We start from the raw sequence: 14257 nt of genomic DNA, 5'->3' as shown, positions 1-14257 counted from the left end.
CTCTGTGGTTTCTTGAGGTCCAGGGTAGCAGTGTCAAGACCCCAACCACCCATCCCCTCTTCCGTTCTTCCCAAACCTGCCACAGCTGCCCAGACCTGAGCCAGGCCCAGGAACTCAGAGAGACAGGAGCCTGGGTCCCATAGGGAGCAGATGCCAGATGCAGCTTCGTCAGGGTGGCCCCAGGGTCCCAGGACTGTTTACCTCCAAGGATGGAGGTGCTGCAGAGGCCCCGAGGGCAGGGCTGCCCAGGCCGTGAGGCTTGCACGAGTGACTGCTGTGCCACACAAGTGCCCACTTCCAGGGAGTCGCTGGGATATCTCACCCTCTGCTCCCCACCCAGAAGCAGGACTTGGCTTCAGCCTCCACACCCCCAGACCAGGACTCCCTGCAGCCCCCAGGCCATTGCACCTCCCTGCTCTGGTGCAGCACCTTCTCAGCCTCCAGGGACTAAGCCTGGAGAGGGCAGGGGTCTTGCTTACCCACTTCTGCGCACCCGGGCCTTGCACAGCCTGGCAAACAGTGGGTTCTCCATAAGCTCGGGATGATTGGATAGATGGGGCTCAGCCCAGAAACCACAGCAGCAAGGCCAGCACCAGCCTCCGCCCCCAGCAAGAGCGGCAGAAGCCCTGGTGGCCTTCCTGCCCCATGGGGACCCTAACCTGGCCCTGTTCTCCAGGACAGCCCCCCCTCAGACCCCCACATGGGGTGGGTGGGTCTTCCCCAGGAGTCCGGGCTCACCTGTCCTCTCACTTCTGCTCAGGCAGCTGCTCCACAGCACCCCCAGGAGTACTCTGCATCCCACCCAGGCCTCCAGGGATGGTACCACACTCATTCCCCCAGCTGCACCCCTCCTGAGTAACCACCATGCCCAGGGTACAGAATGGGCACCTCCCTGCTTGAGAGACTGGGTCTGGCCCCAAGCCATAACCGTTTTCCTGGCCATATGAGCTGTCCAAGTACCCAGCAGGCCACTCACTCTGACCTCTCAGGCCTCAGGCCCTGAAACCAAAGTCCTGAAGGCACATGTGAGAGGCACACCACGAGATACCCACACACTTGGCCATGGCCACAGGGACACAGAAGTCCAGGGAAACGGCAGAGCACTGCTGTTGAGGGTCCTTCTGAGTGAGACAAGCCTGGGTCTTGCTGGAATGTTCCACCCTCTTGGTGTCAACTGCACTGACCAATCTACCATATTAGTGATCCTTCTGTGGCTTCTCAGAGGCCACTCAGTGAGCAGGCCAGGCTACCTCTCTCATCACAGGTCCTGTCACTGTCCCTCCCTGTCTTCCCCACTCCTGCCTGCAGCACTTAGCGCTGGGTCTCCAAGTGATGGCACTGGTCCCTCCCCCCAGCTCCTTCCTCAGGCCTCAGCTTACACCTGATTCCCTCTCTCCAGTCCCACCTCCCAAGTGGGCTCCCCCTGACCTCTGGACTGGCCACTCCAATGGAAGGAGCTGTCTGGCTCACCACACCACTCCTGTGCATGGCCCAGCCATTTGCACACAGTAGGTGCTCAAAAAAACCCTGCACACCGAGTAAGCAGAACAGTGCAAGGGTCGTCAGGGCCCCCTCGTGTTCATTTTCAGGGGCACAAGAGCCCCTACTCAGGTCTCACTCAGAGCCACCTCCCCTGCGCCCCTGCCTGGCTCTCTGTGTCCTGGCCTCAGTTCCCCCACAGCACCCAGCACCTTTGTGAGCCACAAAACACCAAACCCAATAATGTGTCAAGCCCTCCAGGGGCTAACCCCTCACTCTGGCATGGGCGAGATGCTCCAGTACCTATTGTTTGTCTCAGGGACAGTGAAAGGGGCAGATGTGTAGGTACCCGACAAGTTAGGGGAGGGTGATCTGCCACCCATCCCAGGACAGTACATGGTCAGAGACCCGCACCAGAGCAGAGGCCAGAGGGGAGAGGCTGCTCCCCACAGTGGGCAGTTCCTCGAGGCCTGAGCAGAGCTGCTGGCTGCCCAGCATGGACCCCAGGGAGGTGGCTTTGGTGCATTTGCCCCACTGCCAGGCTCAGGGTTTGGTGAGGGGAGGGGGAGGGGGGAATGTCCCTTAAGACTTAAATTTGATTTTCAATGAAGTCACACCTAGTTTATGATCCTAGAATTAACCCCCTGGAGGGGGCAGAAGCTAGCTGGGACATGACTGTGGGTCTCAACCCAGAGGCACCAAGAATCAATGACAGAAGGTTGTCGGCTGTGAAGTGGGGTTTGGGGCTGCAGCACTGTGTGGGCAACCTGGTGGGTGCCATGCACGACTCCTGTGTGGTCATGTGTCACTCACGCGTGCAGTCTGGCTCACCCCCTTCCTGAGGCACTGTTACCTTGGAAGCTCATGGGAGACTCAGCAGGACAAGTGGCAGGGAGAGCCCCTGGGACTGTCCCCTTCCTGGTGGACCGCCAGAAGCCCAGTCAGTGGGGAGCCCCAGGAAAGACGGAGGAGGTGAAGGATGAGAGTTACCTGCGACAGGGTCCCCCAGGCCACACTGCTGTCAAACCAGGTGCCAGTCACAAGGTCATCAGCCTCCACCCCCACCCAGCCCAACAAAGAGTCTGTATCCAGGGATGGCCAGGCCCCTCCCCGCTTAGGGTCCGGGGTTCCTCGCCTGCTGAGAAGTTGGACTGAGGTCCAGGAATGCTGTAGGGGTTCTTGAGGGTGTTGAAGATGTGGAGAGCCCGGCGGCACCCCTCGGAAGCCCCCACAGACCTCCTGAGACCCTCCCAACCACCAGGGAAGAAAACTGCCCAGACAGCTAGGGCCCAGCGTACAAAGAGCTGGGCTTCCAGGGCCGCAGCCCCCCTCCCCGCAGGGGCGGCGGGGCCGGGGCTGGAGGAGCGGGTGTCCGCACCCAGAAGTCCGCCTCCGGACGGACAAGCCCCAGGCGCCTGGGGACACAGCCCGGTGTCGCCCAAGCAGGAGGTCTGCCCGCAGCCACGGAGAAGGCCCGGGCAGCAGCCCTCCCCCGCCCCGCGCCAGCAGGGCCCGCGGCGCCGCCTGGACCCGCGCCCAGCCCCGGAGCACCGCCGGCCGGGGGAGGGGCGCCGCCCGGCCGCTGCTGCGCGGGGTGGGCGAGCCCTGGGTCGAGGAGGCCGAGGGGGCGCCGCGGGCGCTGGGCCGCCACAGAAACGCGCGGGGAGTGCGGATGCCACTGTCCAGTGCGCCCGCCGCCTCCCGGGACGCGACAGGCTGACCCGGCCGGGGCCCGAGAGGTCGGCCAGGGCTGGGGAGCGGGGACGGCCGCCCTCGGGCGCGGGCCGAGGCCAGCGAGCCGCTCCAGCCCGGGCCGCCCGGGCGCGAGGTCCGGCCACCCGGCCCGGCTGGACTTCCGCCCGCCGGCCCAGCGCGGCCGAGGGGCGTGGCGAGGGGCGTGGCCAGGGCGTGTCCGGCGAGCCCCGCCCCCTGGCGCGAGCGCGGCCGAGCGGCGGGGGCGGGGCGTCCGCGCGTGCGCGCCCTGAGCGTCTGGCCGAGGACCCGCGCCCGCGGCCTCCTCCGCAGATGGGCTCCGTGGCCTAGCGCCCCGTTCCCGCCTCCCGCGATCGCGCGCCGAGGCCCACGGGGGGTCGCCGCCGTGGTGAGGACGGCGGGGGCGGCTCCGTACGCGATACTGGCTGGACGGGCCGACCGGCGGACAGAAGGACGCACAGACGGGCGGGGGCCCGGGGCTGGGGGGCGCGGGAGGGGACGCGCGGAGGGCGGGGCCGAGGGCTGCCGCGGGGCGGGGCCGGGCCCGCGGGCCGGGGAGCGGGGTGGGCTCGGGGTCCCCGGGGGCATCCGGCCTGTTCCCGGAGGCCCAGGGGGCGGCCCCGCGCACAAAGCGCCTTTGTTCCGCCCGCGCGGCGGGTTCGGGCCGGTCGGCGCCGCCCGGGCCCGGCGCGCAGAAGGGGGCCGGGAGTCCCGGAGCCCCGCCTCGGCTGCGTAGACGAGCCCCGCGCCGCCGCGCCTCGGGTTGCGAGCGCTGTTCCCGAGGAGCATTCGGTTCCCGAAGGGCCTCCTCCACCCCCGTGTGCGCAGGTTCCCACCGGTCGCAGGCGAGAGCATGGCAGCCATCCCCTCCAGCGGCTCGCTCGTGGCCACCCACGACTACTACCGGCGTAAGTAAGCCCGTTGCCCACCGCCCCACAGGTCTGACCGGGCTGCTCCCCTTTCCTCCAGCCCCAGCCCCTTGAGAAGCCCTGTCTGCCTGGGGAGTGGGCCGCGGCTGGAGCTGATTGCCTCTCCTCGCCAGGCCGCCTGGGCTCCACTTCCAGTAACAGCTCCTGTGGAAGTGCTGAGTACCCTGGGGAAGCCATCCCCCACCACCCTGGTGAGTGCAGCAGGTCCACTTCCCTTCTGTCTCGGAGCCGTCGGTAGGGGTCCCCCAGGAGTGGCAGCAGCACTGTGACCCCACTTTGTTTCTCTCAGGTCTCCCCAAGGCCGACCCGGGTCACTGGTGGGCAAGCTTCTTTTTTGGGAAGTCTACTCTCCCATTCATGGCCACAGTGTTGGAGTCCCCAGAGCAGTGAGTCCACCACCTTCCCAGGGGTCAGAGAGGGAGGCAGGGCAGGTGGGAGCAACTTCTGACCACACTCTCTCCCCTAGCTCGGAACCTCCTCAGGCCTCCAGCAGCATGATCGCCTGTGACCTGGCTCGGGAAGCCACAAGGAAGCAGCCTGGCGGCCAGCCTGGCAAAGCCAACACCAGGTCCCCATCCTGAGTGGCCACCACCAGCCACCAGATTTCTAGGGGCGCCAGGCTCTTTTGAGCCCCTCCCCCTGTATCTCTTTCTCCTCTCCTCACCTCACCCCATAGAACAGGCAGGCTGCAACAAGCAGAAGCAATGGGTTCTTTTGTAACAAAACAGCAAAACACCAAAAAGAAGTTGAGAGAGCCCTGCTCTTTACTACCCAAGCCACACTCGAGCCTTCTGACACCCTGTAACCGAGTGCCTTGCACCAAGTGGAAAATAAAGGACAAGCAGCCAGCATCCCTGATGGTGCTCATGAGCTGTGTGTGTCCCAAGGCTGTGGGAGAAGTCATCCAACCCCTCTCAAGCTCCTTACTTCCTGGTGGGGGTGGGGACCTGGCCCTGCCCCCTGGACCTTCCTGGGGACCCTTGCTTGGGGCGCTACCTCTGAGGCCTGACCCAGATTCCCCACCCTCAGTGAGTTGCTCTGATGAGTGTACCTAAGAAGGGATGGACATCTGGGAGAGCAGGTGGTCCAAGAGCTGCACAAGCCAAGGTCCTCTGGGTAACTAAGCCCTGGCCCCTTGGCCTCTGGGAAGCTGGACCTCTGGCATTGGGTTTGGGAGCTGTCAGCTGGAGAGGCAGGTGCCCCTTAAAGGACCTTGATGGGGCCTTCTCAACACCAGAGAGGAACAGGATGGCGGCTATTCCTCCCCACCAGTGTGAGATAAGCACTGAGCCACGCTGTCTCCCATAAGTGTCTCACCTTCTCTAGCCCCTTGTAGGATACACTCTGGGCAGGGCCTCCCAACCCAGGAGGGGCAGGTCCATGGCCCCCAGGCACCCAAAACTAAGGCTGAGGGTAGGGGGTGTGGGGATGCTCCAGAGGGGGCCTTCCCACCACAGGCAGCCCAGCTTTGGGCAAAGTTCAGCTCAGAGTTGGGTAGGGCGGTTGTGCAGTCTGCTTGCCTTGTGTCCACAAGCCTCCAGTGGCTAGCAGAGAATGACCCAGTTCTGTTGGCCAGCTGAGGGCTCCTGGATTGGGCAGCTTAATGGATGGGGGCTTGATGTGTGGTGGGGCTCATCTGGCCCCTGACGGAGCTCTCCTCTCCTGCCCTCTCTCCCCTGCCACTCTGTGCTATAGATGGCTGCATGAGTCCATTCCAAGGCAACTGGGGGGCTTGTGGCCCCCAAGGGTGGCAGCGGCCTCTGTCCTGCCTGCCCTCCATGTGTTCAGACAGGCTGGGGGCAGCTTCACCCAGGCTCCCTTGTGGGCCCAAGGCCGTTGGTCACTGCTGAAGTTGGGTGGGCAGGTGCCCCACCCAGTCTATTCGGCCATAGCGTCCCGTTGAGGCCCCCAGAGCCTTTGAAGGCAGCTCCTGATTACAGTGGCAGGAAGATGGGGACATCCGCCTGGCCCCAGGATGGCAGGCAGCAGTGCCCAACCACCAAGCAGCCCCTGCCTGCAAGAGTGCTGGGGAGTCTGTGTCCAGCCCCAAGATGGGGGGGAGAGGTTAGGCAGGGGCCAGGTGGTAAAGAGGGCATGGCCAAGGCTCAGGCTCCCACCATGCACTGCCCCAAAGGGCCAAGCCCTGGTCCTGACAGCTGGTGGGCAGTGGGCCAGTGCCAGGGACAGTTTCGCTCCCTGTTCTTAGATGGTTCCTAGTTGGGAGAGCCTGGCACGTTCCTGGTGCTGCTGTCTCAGAAGAGGAAGTCTCAGCCCCAGATGGCAGAGGGTGTCTTCTGCCCCAGGACAGGGCAGCCCTGGCTGGAGGAGCTTCCTGCCTAGGTCTGGGAGCTGTTGGTGCTTTTTGCCACCTCCAGGTGGTGGGGAGGGCCCCGCACTCAGATTGGGTTCTCGTATCTGGTGAAGCTGGAGAGCTTCTCCCGCAGGGCTTTGAAGCAGGGCCTCTTCTCGGGGTCCCTGTGCCAGCACAAGAGCATCAGCTTGTGTGCAGTGGGCGGGCACTCAGGGGGGCAGGGCATGCGGTAGCCTGAGTCCACCCTCACGAAGGCCTCATGGTTGGACATGCCTGTGGAAAGTGGGACAAGCAGGCTGTGGCAGCTGGGAGGCTGGTGCCCACCAACTATTGCACCTCCTGGGAAGCTTTGGGCCACACTCACCCTCTGCATGCCCCACACCCATTTCTCAGACCCTACTCCGGACAGTGCTCAGGCGCTCAGAATGGTGTCCAGGTGACAGCCCTTTCCCACCTGCCCACAGTCAGGGACACTGCTGGGGCCCAGTACCTGGATAGGGCGTCTGACCCCTGCTGAAAATCTCGTGGAGGAGAACCCCGAAGGACCATACGTCAGACTTGACAGAGTAGTGCCCTCGGGAGAGTGCCTCGGGGGCGGTCCACTTGTAAGGGATGCTGCGGTCATGGGAAAGGTAGATGTCCTCCTGCAATCAGTCAGACACGGAGGAGTGAGGGGGGGCTGCCTGCTCCCCAGAGCACCGACAGGCATGTGGTGTCCACATGTGGGGCAGGTAAGCAGCTGCCCTGCCTGGAGCTTGGGCACTGTCTGGACACAGGTTGCCACTAGAGGGAGATGCCGCCGGCCTTGGGCCTTGGGGCAGAAGGGAGGACAGGCAGGTGGCAGAGCTGGGAAGTCAGTGTCAGGAAAAGGGTGTCCTCCCAAAGGGAACCCAGATATGGGGCAGTGTGAGCCCCAGTAGCACAGTGACCACTATGGTGGAGCCTGCAGATGTGTTCAAGCTCATGAGCTCAGAGATACCAAAAGAAAGGCTGACTGGCCACTGGGAAAACTTGAAAAGGCTGCAGAGTCACAGTCAGCCTGCCTTCCCGAGTGACCTGTCCCACTGCTGGCCACCGGGTGGGTGAGGGAAATGTCGCGATGAGGAAAGAACCACAGAAGCAGCAGTGGGTTAGCAGAGCCTCGAGCAGTCCAGCAATTGCGTTGGTCCACTTGAGGAGCAAAGAAATGGATTCATGGCGTTTGCAAGAATGTGGAACTTGAGCTCTGAGGGGCACGCGATGACTTTGAAGATTACAGTTAATTTGTAAAGGTGTGATTGTGGTGTGGCTGTGTGCTGATTTGGGGTCCTTACATGTATGAAGTGTGTACACGCCAGGGCTCTGGGTGGGGCTGGGCAGGCCAGCGGGTATGAATGTCTGATGGAGGGGCCCCAAAGCGCATTGCATAATTCTGACGACGTCTGTCTTCCACATTCTCCACAATAAAAACGCTTCTTTGAGGGGTGGGCGTTGGGAGATGTTTGCCCTGAGCTCACAGACAACACCTAGCCTCTCCTGGCTGAACCGCAGAAGCTGGGGCAGCGACACTGAATTAAGGGGTGAGCAAATGAAGGCTGGTTCCCTGCTTCTAGGACCCATCCAGCAGAGACTTTGGCTCCTCCAACATGCCCCAACAGCCTCTGGGCACCTGTTCTGGCCCCATGTAGCTTCCCTTTCTTCCTGTGCTTCCTGGACTGGCCAGGTGCTGCCATCTCCCCTCCGGCTCCAAAAGGCCCCATGAGCAGCTTCCTGTGTCCCACCTCCCAGAGCTGCAGCCCTCAGCTCCCGTCCCAGCTCAGGTACCCCATAGGAGCCCCCAGCTCCGAGCCCAGAGGAAGCTCTGCCATGCCCCAAGCTGGCCGCAGCCGCACCTTGATGAGCCTGGCCAGCCCGAAGTCCCCCACTTTGCAAATGTTGTTCTCTCCCACGAGGATGTTCCTGGCAGCCAGGTCCCGGTGAATATAATTCTGTGACTCCAGGTAGCACATGCCCTCAGCCACCTGTGAGGCAATGTCCACCAGCTCCAAGACCGGCAGGGCTTTCTCATCGGACTCTGCAGAGGCAAAGGGAGCGGGGTCAGCGGGCGGGGCGCCCTCTCTGCCATGCCTCTTCTGGCTCCTGGCTCAGGGCGCAGGCCGCCTGATTTAAAATTGAGACAGCGGCCCCATGCAGCCCTCTGGGAGGCAGTTCTGTGTCAGCCCAAACGCGGTTCATGCACATCTTTGCACTTCTGGGAACCTGAAGTAAGGTGCTGGGGACTCCAAGGTGTAAGTAAAGAGGCCCCTTCACAGTGCTATTTACACGAAGGAAAACCTTGAAAAGGTCCAACAGGCCACCCACTAGGTGGATGCAGCACACCTGTGTGTGTGGGGGGGTGTGTAGACTGTCAATAATCATTTCTGAACAGTCAATGACATGGGACAGAGGACAGTGCCTGCAAAGTGCCAGCTTCTGTGAGCAATTCCACACTCAGAGTTTTCCAAATGTTGGTCAGTAAAACTAGATCCCAGTGCTCGCATCATGTACCGGACGCCCCTCATCCTACAAATCACCTTTCTTCTCGTCTCAACATCTCTGACATTGAGCCATCTCAGCTCATCTGCAGCCGCTATCTGGCTGGGTGTTAAGTGAAATCATGGGACTTGTCACAGAGGATAAGACTGCCCAGGTAGCTCTGGGTGCAGGAGTCAGGAGGGCTTTTCTTGTCGTATTTGTCCTTACTGTTTCTCTCTTTTCTCAAATTCCCACAATGAACAGGTGGTACATTCATCACAAGAGATTTTGCACATTTCTTAAACAGGCCTGACAGCCTCAAGAGCGCCCTGGCGTACTGTGCATGGTGTGGGGGCAAGCAAGCTTTTCTTTTTCTTCCTTAGAGCGTCCTTCCTGTCTGCCCCGCCCCCCGGCCCCTGCGACCAGGTATCACTGATCCCTGAAAGCAGCCGTGTGCCACCACTGCCACTTACCCCGCAGGAGCTCCAGCAAGCTCCCCTTGGCCATGAGCTCCGTGATGATGTACACAGGGTCCCCCACGGATGCCACGGCGTACAGTGCCAGGATGTGCTTGTGCCGAAGCTTCTTCATGGCCTGGATCTCCGCCTGGAATGTGTGCTGGTGCAGGAGGTCGTCTGCAGGGATGAGCAGCTCAATGAGTGCAGCCCCAACCCACCCCCCCTCAGTAAACATGGGTGTACTCCTGAGATGCCCAGCTCCCAAGGCCAGGGTACCCAGGCAGACACAGCCCGGTCCCAAGTGCCCCAGCACCCCACCTGGCGTCTCCACTGTGCCCACTCTCTGCTCTGACCACATTCCAGGCACCTTCAGTACCCACTTTGGCCCACACTTGCCCAAGCCAGATACACATGTTCCCATGCACCCTGGGCCCCTGGTTCTTGAATGTGGGATCCCAGCCCCTGGTGCTTCCCAAGGAGATTACAGGTGAATCTGTCAGGTTTCTAGCAATCTAGTGATTTTAGTGGCTTCCCATTTAAGAATTTACCACACTGTTCTGGCCAGTGTGGCTCAGTGGGTAGGGCATCATCCCATACGCCGAAAGGTTGCCAGTTTGATTCCGGGTCAGGGTACATGGCCTGGTTCTGGGCTCGATCCCAAGTAGGGGGCGTGCAGGAGGCAACTGATTGATGTTTCGCTCTCTCTCCCTCTCCCTCTCTCTCTAAAAATCAATTTTAAAATCTTTAAAAATAATAATAAAAATGGAATTTTTAAAAATGTGGCATGCCCTTTATAAGTGCATTTAGGTAAGAACATTTACAATTGAGAGGAAAATGTCACCTTCATATTGCTGTAGGTGCCATGTATGGCACAGGTAAGGCAGTGTGTGGCACATGGGACTATCAGGGCCCTGGAGTTGCCTTGGCCCCCACACCCAGTGACCGAGGCCAAAAGTCCCTGTTGGTAGGATGGGAGGGGTAGGGTGGTCAGGCAGAGCCCCCTGACCTGGGGCCACTCACCTCGGGCAATCACCTTAATGGCCACTCGGACCTGGTCTTTCCAGAGCCCTTCGAAGACCTCCCCAAAGTAGCCGGACCCCAGCTTCCTACAGAGCGTGAACTCCTCCCGAGGCCTCTCCCAGTCTGCACAGTGGGGCAGGGGCTCCAACTCATGCTGAAGGGACAGGCGGGGACACAGGGTAGGGAGGGGTGCCATCACATGGCCCAGCCCATCCTTCAGGAATTCCCTCTGACCCCAGCAGGGGGAGCCCTGGTCAAGAGTCCCAGTGTCTAGCACAGGGGCTCTCCAGGGACTGCCTGCTGCTGTGTCCTGTAAACAGGCTAGTAACATTGGCCCAGGTACCACTCAGACAAAACTCCTGTCCTGCTGCTGGCTGGGGCACATGGCCCTTGTCCCAGAGACCATCATTGCTGACCTCTTACAGCCCAAAGTTGAGAGTGAGGGGAAGAGGGGACCCTCTCTGCTCCACCCACAGCTCCCAGCTCTGCAGGACCTCAGCTTCAGGCAGGCAGAGTCCCCCTGAGTCCCATGCACGACCCTGAGGGTTCATGTCATTGGGGAGAGAGTGCTGCAGGAGAGCAGAGTCCAAGCAGGGGGCGGGGTTGCCCTACCTTCCAGCAGGGCGTTGTCAGCTGCAGGCCGTGTGACAGGCTGTGCACCCTGTGGTGGTCCACGAGCTTGGCCAGGCTGGGGAAGGACACGGCTTCGCTGAGGTGAAACCGGCCAGCACACCTCCAGATCTTGTAGTGCCGCACAGCCTGCCTGTCCCGCACTGAAGCGCAGAGGCATGGGCAGAGGAGGGATGCTTGAGCAGGGATGAGCACCCTGGGTGCTAACCCCTTCCACCCCGTCCCACAGAGGACTCTCAGACCAGGAGGTGCATGTGGGCCCCACGCCCAGCATCCTGCCCTGTGGTTGTCCCAGTAGTGAAAGGAGAAAACCCAGGCTGAGGACCCCAGGGACAATCGCCCACTGTAGGCCTTAAAGGTCCCCGGAGAAGGGTCTCAATGTCCTGGAAGTCACAGCCAGATGGAGGGGGACAGCCCAGAGAGGCCCGGCCCTCCACATGCAGGAAGAAAGTGCTCAGGGGCAAGGCGACACCAAGCCAAACCCAGCGACCCGCAGAGCTTGAGAGGGGCTGTTGTACCCGAGAGGACATAGTCGACACCCGGCTTCTCGCTGACCCTGATCAGGAAGGCCCCTGGCTGGTTGCCGTCTGCCTGCAGTCGGTGCAAGGCTTCTGAGCGGGAAATACAGCCAAAGAACCACCTGTTGGAGGGGGTGGGAGGCAGAAGGTCCAGGGCTCACACTGACTCCGCACTGACTCTACTCTGATCCCTGCCCTGCCCTCCCCCACCCCAGCCCAATCACCTGACCCCCAGCTGCTTTTTCCAACCTGAGGCCCCTTCTTTACCCATCATAGACCCAAAATGTCCCAAGTGGCTGGTTCCAGAAAGTGCCTAGTGACCTGGAGGGGGTAGAGCAGGCACCTACCACCACTCTGCCAGGGTGTCCCCTGTGTGCGGCCAGAGCCACTCTGTCCCAGGGACGTACCATCCATCTCATGAGACCACATTGTTCTGTGATTCTGTGACTACCTTCTACGACTGGGGCCACAGACAGGCTGTGCTCTAGCACCAGGGGCCCTGAGCAGCAGTCCACGCACATGTGACTGTAGTCACACACATGCATTCGCACACTCATACACACACCCACACACTCACCCATCCCAACATGTCAGCAGCCAGAGCCAGGGCATAGGCGAGCCCTGAACTCTGGACTACAGGGTGGGGCCCACGATCTCCCAGGTGACCCCTGTGGCCAGTTGCTCTGCCCTTGGCACCCCAACTCCCTCGGGCACCATTGGAACTCAGGCCCCTGCACTGAAGACCACTGCCCAGTAGAGACCCATCCTGCACACCTCAGAGGGCTCCCCTGCTCACCCCCCCTTGCCACCTCCCCCTGCTTCTCCAATGCACTGTTCTCGGGCCACCGGCCTCTACGCCAGCCGGTCCACCCTGCACTACACCCCGTGTAAGACCCTGCCTCTAAAGCCAGCCTGCTTCAGGCTGAACTTGCCCACTGTCTGTCACCCCCACACATGTCCACTGTGCCGCCCGGCACACAGCGTGAGCTCAAAGTGGGTGCACACTGAGGGCCCTGGGATCAGGGAGCACAGGCAGGCTACTGGGTCCTTCCTGCTGGAACCCCCACCCCCACCCAGAATTCAGAGGAACCAGCCCAGGTCTCGTGGATTCCCCATCAAAGGCTGCCCCTATGGTTCAAGCAGCCTGGGCAGCCTTTCAGGGTGGCCACCGCTTCCCGGAGCCAGTGACGAGGCAGCTGTGAGGGTGCAGGGTGCAGGGAGCAGACGCCGGCAGCCCACACCCGAAGAGGGCATGTCGCAATGACCTTTCTCCTTCCCTAACTAGGTCACACATCTGGTTTCAGTTGTTTGGAAGGTGAGGAGAGCTTGGCTCCCCAAAAGACCTGGCCCTGCCTCAGATTCCAGCATAGACACCGTCACTGCTGGCCGGGCACCCAGAAGCCCACTGTGGCCTCCTCTGTCCTCTCTAGATCCTGGCTCCATGAAGCAATCATGGGGGAGCCCAGGGAAGGGGCCACATGCCTTCACTTCCCCCACCCCCAGATGTCACTCAGCAAAAGCCCAGTCACACTCCTGGGACCAGGATGGTGGGGTCCAGCCCCGACTGGGAGGCCTGGGGAGATGAAATCACAAGTCCCCACCCTCCTTAGCCAGCCCAGCACCCCTGTCCCTCCCCGAACCCAGGCACAGGGGTACAGAGCTTTGTTCCATGGAAGCCCTGCCCTGACCTCTCAAGGGGCTGCAGGGCCTGGGGAGTGGGGCAGCTTGGCGGCCCACAAGGACCACAGGGACACTCACGGCTCAGACTCCATCGTCTCCTTTTCGGCCAGGTAGTTGTGGGGCACGTAGCCCTCAGCCAGGGCCCCGCCCTCAGCATCCAGCAGTGTGGCCCACCACCACTCCTCCTCCTTCCTGGCCACGTGGAAGAGGTCCCCTGCCTGGAAGCTTAGCTCCTCACCTGTCCTGGCCTCGAAGTCCCAGAGGCCCACGTACTGGGGGCCCAGGTGAGCCTGGCCCCGGGACACCATGGCTGCTAAAGTGGCAGGACCTAGCTGCCTGGCCTTCCTCCCTGCCTCCTGTCACGCGGCTGCTTCGAACACCATGGCTGGGAGGTATGGGTGGGCGGGGCCCACTCTGACAGGCCACCCCCTGCTCAGCCGAGGAGGAGCCTGCTGACTTCCCTGTGACAGGTGGCTCTCCGAGCACCCTGGCCTCCTCTGCCAGGGCCTGGTAGCCCCACCTGTTCTACGAACTGGGGCCAGGTCAGCCTGGGCACTGCTATTGCCTACCTGCTGTGGAAAATGTGCTCGCCAAGTGACCACGTGGCTGGACCTGAGCCCAAGAGAGGGAAGTCAGAGTGACCGGTCAGACAGGGCCCTCATGGGGTCCACCTCAGTGGAACCTGAACTGCGGGGTAGGAGTGAGTCTTGGAGCTGGGGGACAGGGAGAGAGGCCATGGACAAGCCACTCCCTTCCCTCACCCCCAGGGCCACTGGGACTGAGATGGGACAAATGGACAGCAGGCTGCCTCTCTTCTCTCCCTGAAGTCTCCCATGTCCCAATGCCTCCTTCTCACCACAGAGCCCATGCCACACACTCCCTGCTCATGGCGAGGAGCTGGTATGGCCGCCGCAGGAGGTCCAGGGAGGAGCCTGGGTAAAGACCATGGATCTGGGGTCAGCCTGCTGGCCTGGGGCTGAGTCATTTCCTTGTCGGAGGAGGTGCTAGGGATCAGGGATTCTCTGC

At 61.7% G+C, this 14257-nt stretch overlaps 2 protein-coding genes across 2 annotated transcripts; one reads left to right on the top strand and one right to left on the bottom strand.

Annotated features, from left to right (window-relative positions):
- Positions 1-3382: 3382 nt before the first annotated feature.
- On the top strand, positions 3383-4972 carry PPDPF (pancreatic progenitor cell differentiation and proliferation factor). The gene is made up of 5 exons (XM_081148285.1): positions 3383-3580; positions 4021-4100; positions 4235-4312; positions 4411-4507; positions 4588-4972. The coding sequence occupies exons 2-5, from the start codon at positions 4046-4048 to the stop codon at positions 4700-4702; spliced, it is 345 nt and encodes a 114-aa protein (XP_081004411.1). The 5' UTR covers positions 3383-3580; positions 4021-4045; the 3' UTR covers positions 4703-4972.
- PTK6 (protein tyrosine kinase 6) lies at positions 4870-13539 on the bottom strand (the record flags this gene model as incomplete). Its single annotated transcript, XM_081148284.1, has 8 exons — positions 4870-6705; positions 6923-7076; positions 8304-8485; positions 9399-9560; positions 10404-10557; positions 11016-11176; positions 11552-11673; positions 13310-13539. The coding sequence occupies 8 exons, from the start codon at positions 13537-13539 to the stop codon at positions 6518-6520; spliced, it is 1353 nt and encodes a 450-aa protein (XP_081004410.1). The 3' UTR covers positions 4870-6517.
- Positions 13540-14257: the final 718 nt, after the last annotated feature.

This window comes from Miniopterus schreibersii, assembly GCF_964146895.1.
Source record: "Miniopterus schreibersii genome assembly, chromosome: 10".
Taxonomy (NCBI): Eukaryota; Metazoa; Chordata; class Mammalia; order Chiroptera; family Miniopteridae; genus Miniopterus; species Miniopterus schreibersii.
This window is presented reverse-complemented; position numbering and strand designations above follow the sequence as displayed.

Coding starts and splice junctions, on each gene's coding strand:
- PPDPF (XM_081148285.1), top strand. CDS start 4,046: ATGGCAGCCATCCCCTCCAGCGGCTCGCTCGTGGCCACCCACGACTAC. Junction 4,101..4,234: donor CACCCACGACTACTACCGGC/GTAAGTAAGCCC, acceptor TCTCCTCGCCAG/GCCGCCTGGGCTCCACTTCC. Junction 4,508..4,587: donor GTGTTGGAGTCCCCAGAGCA/GTGAGTCCACCA, acceptor TCTCTCCCCTAG/CTCGGAACCTCCTCAGGCCT.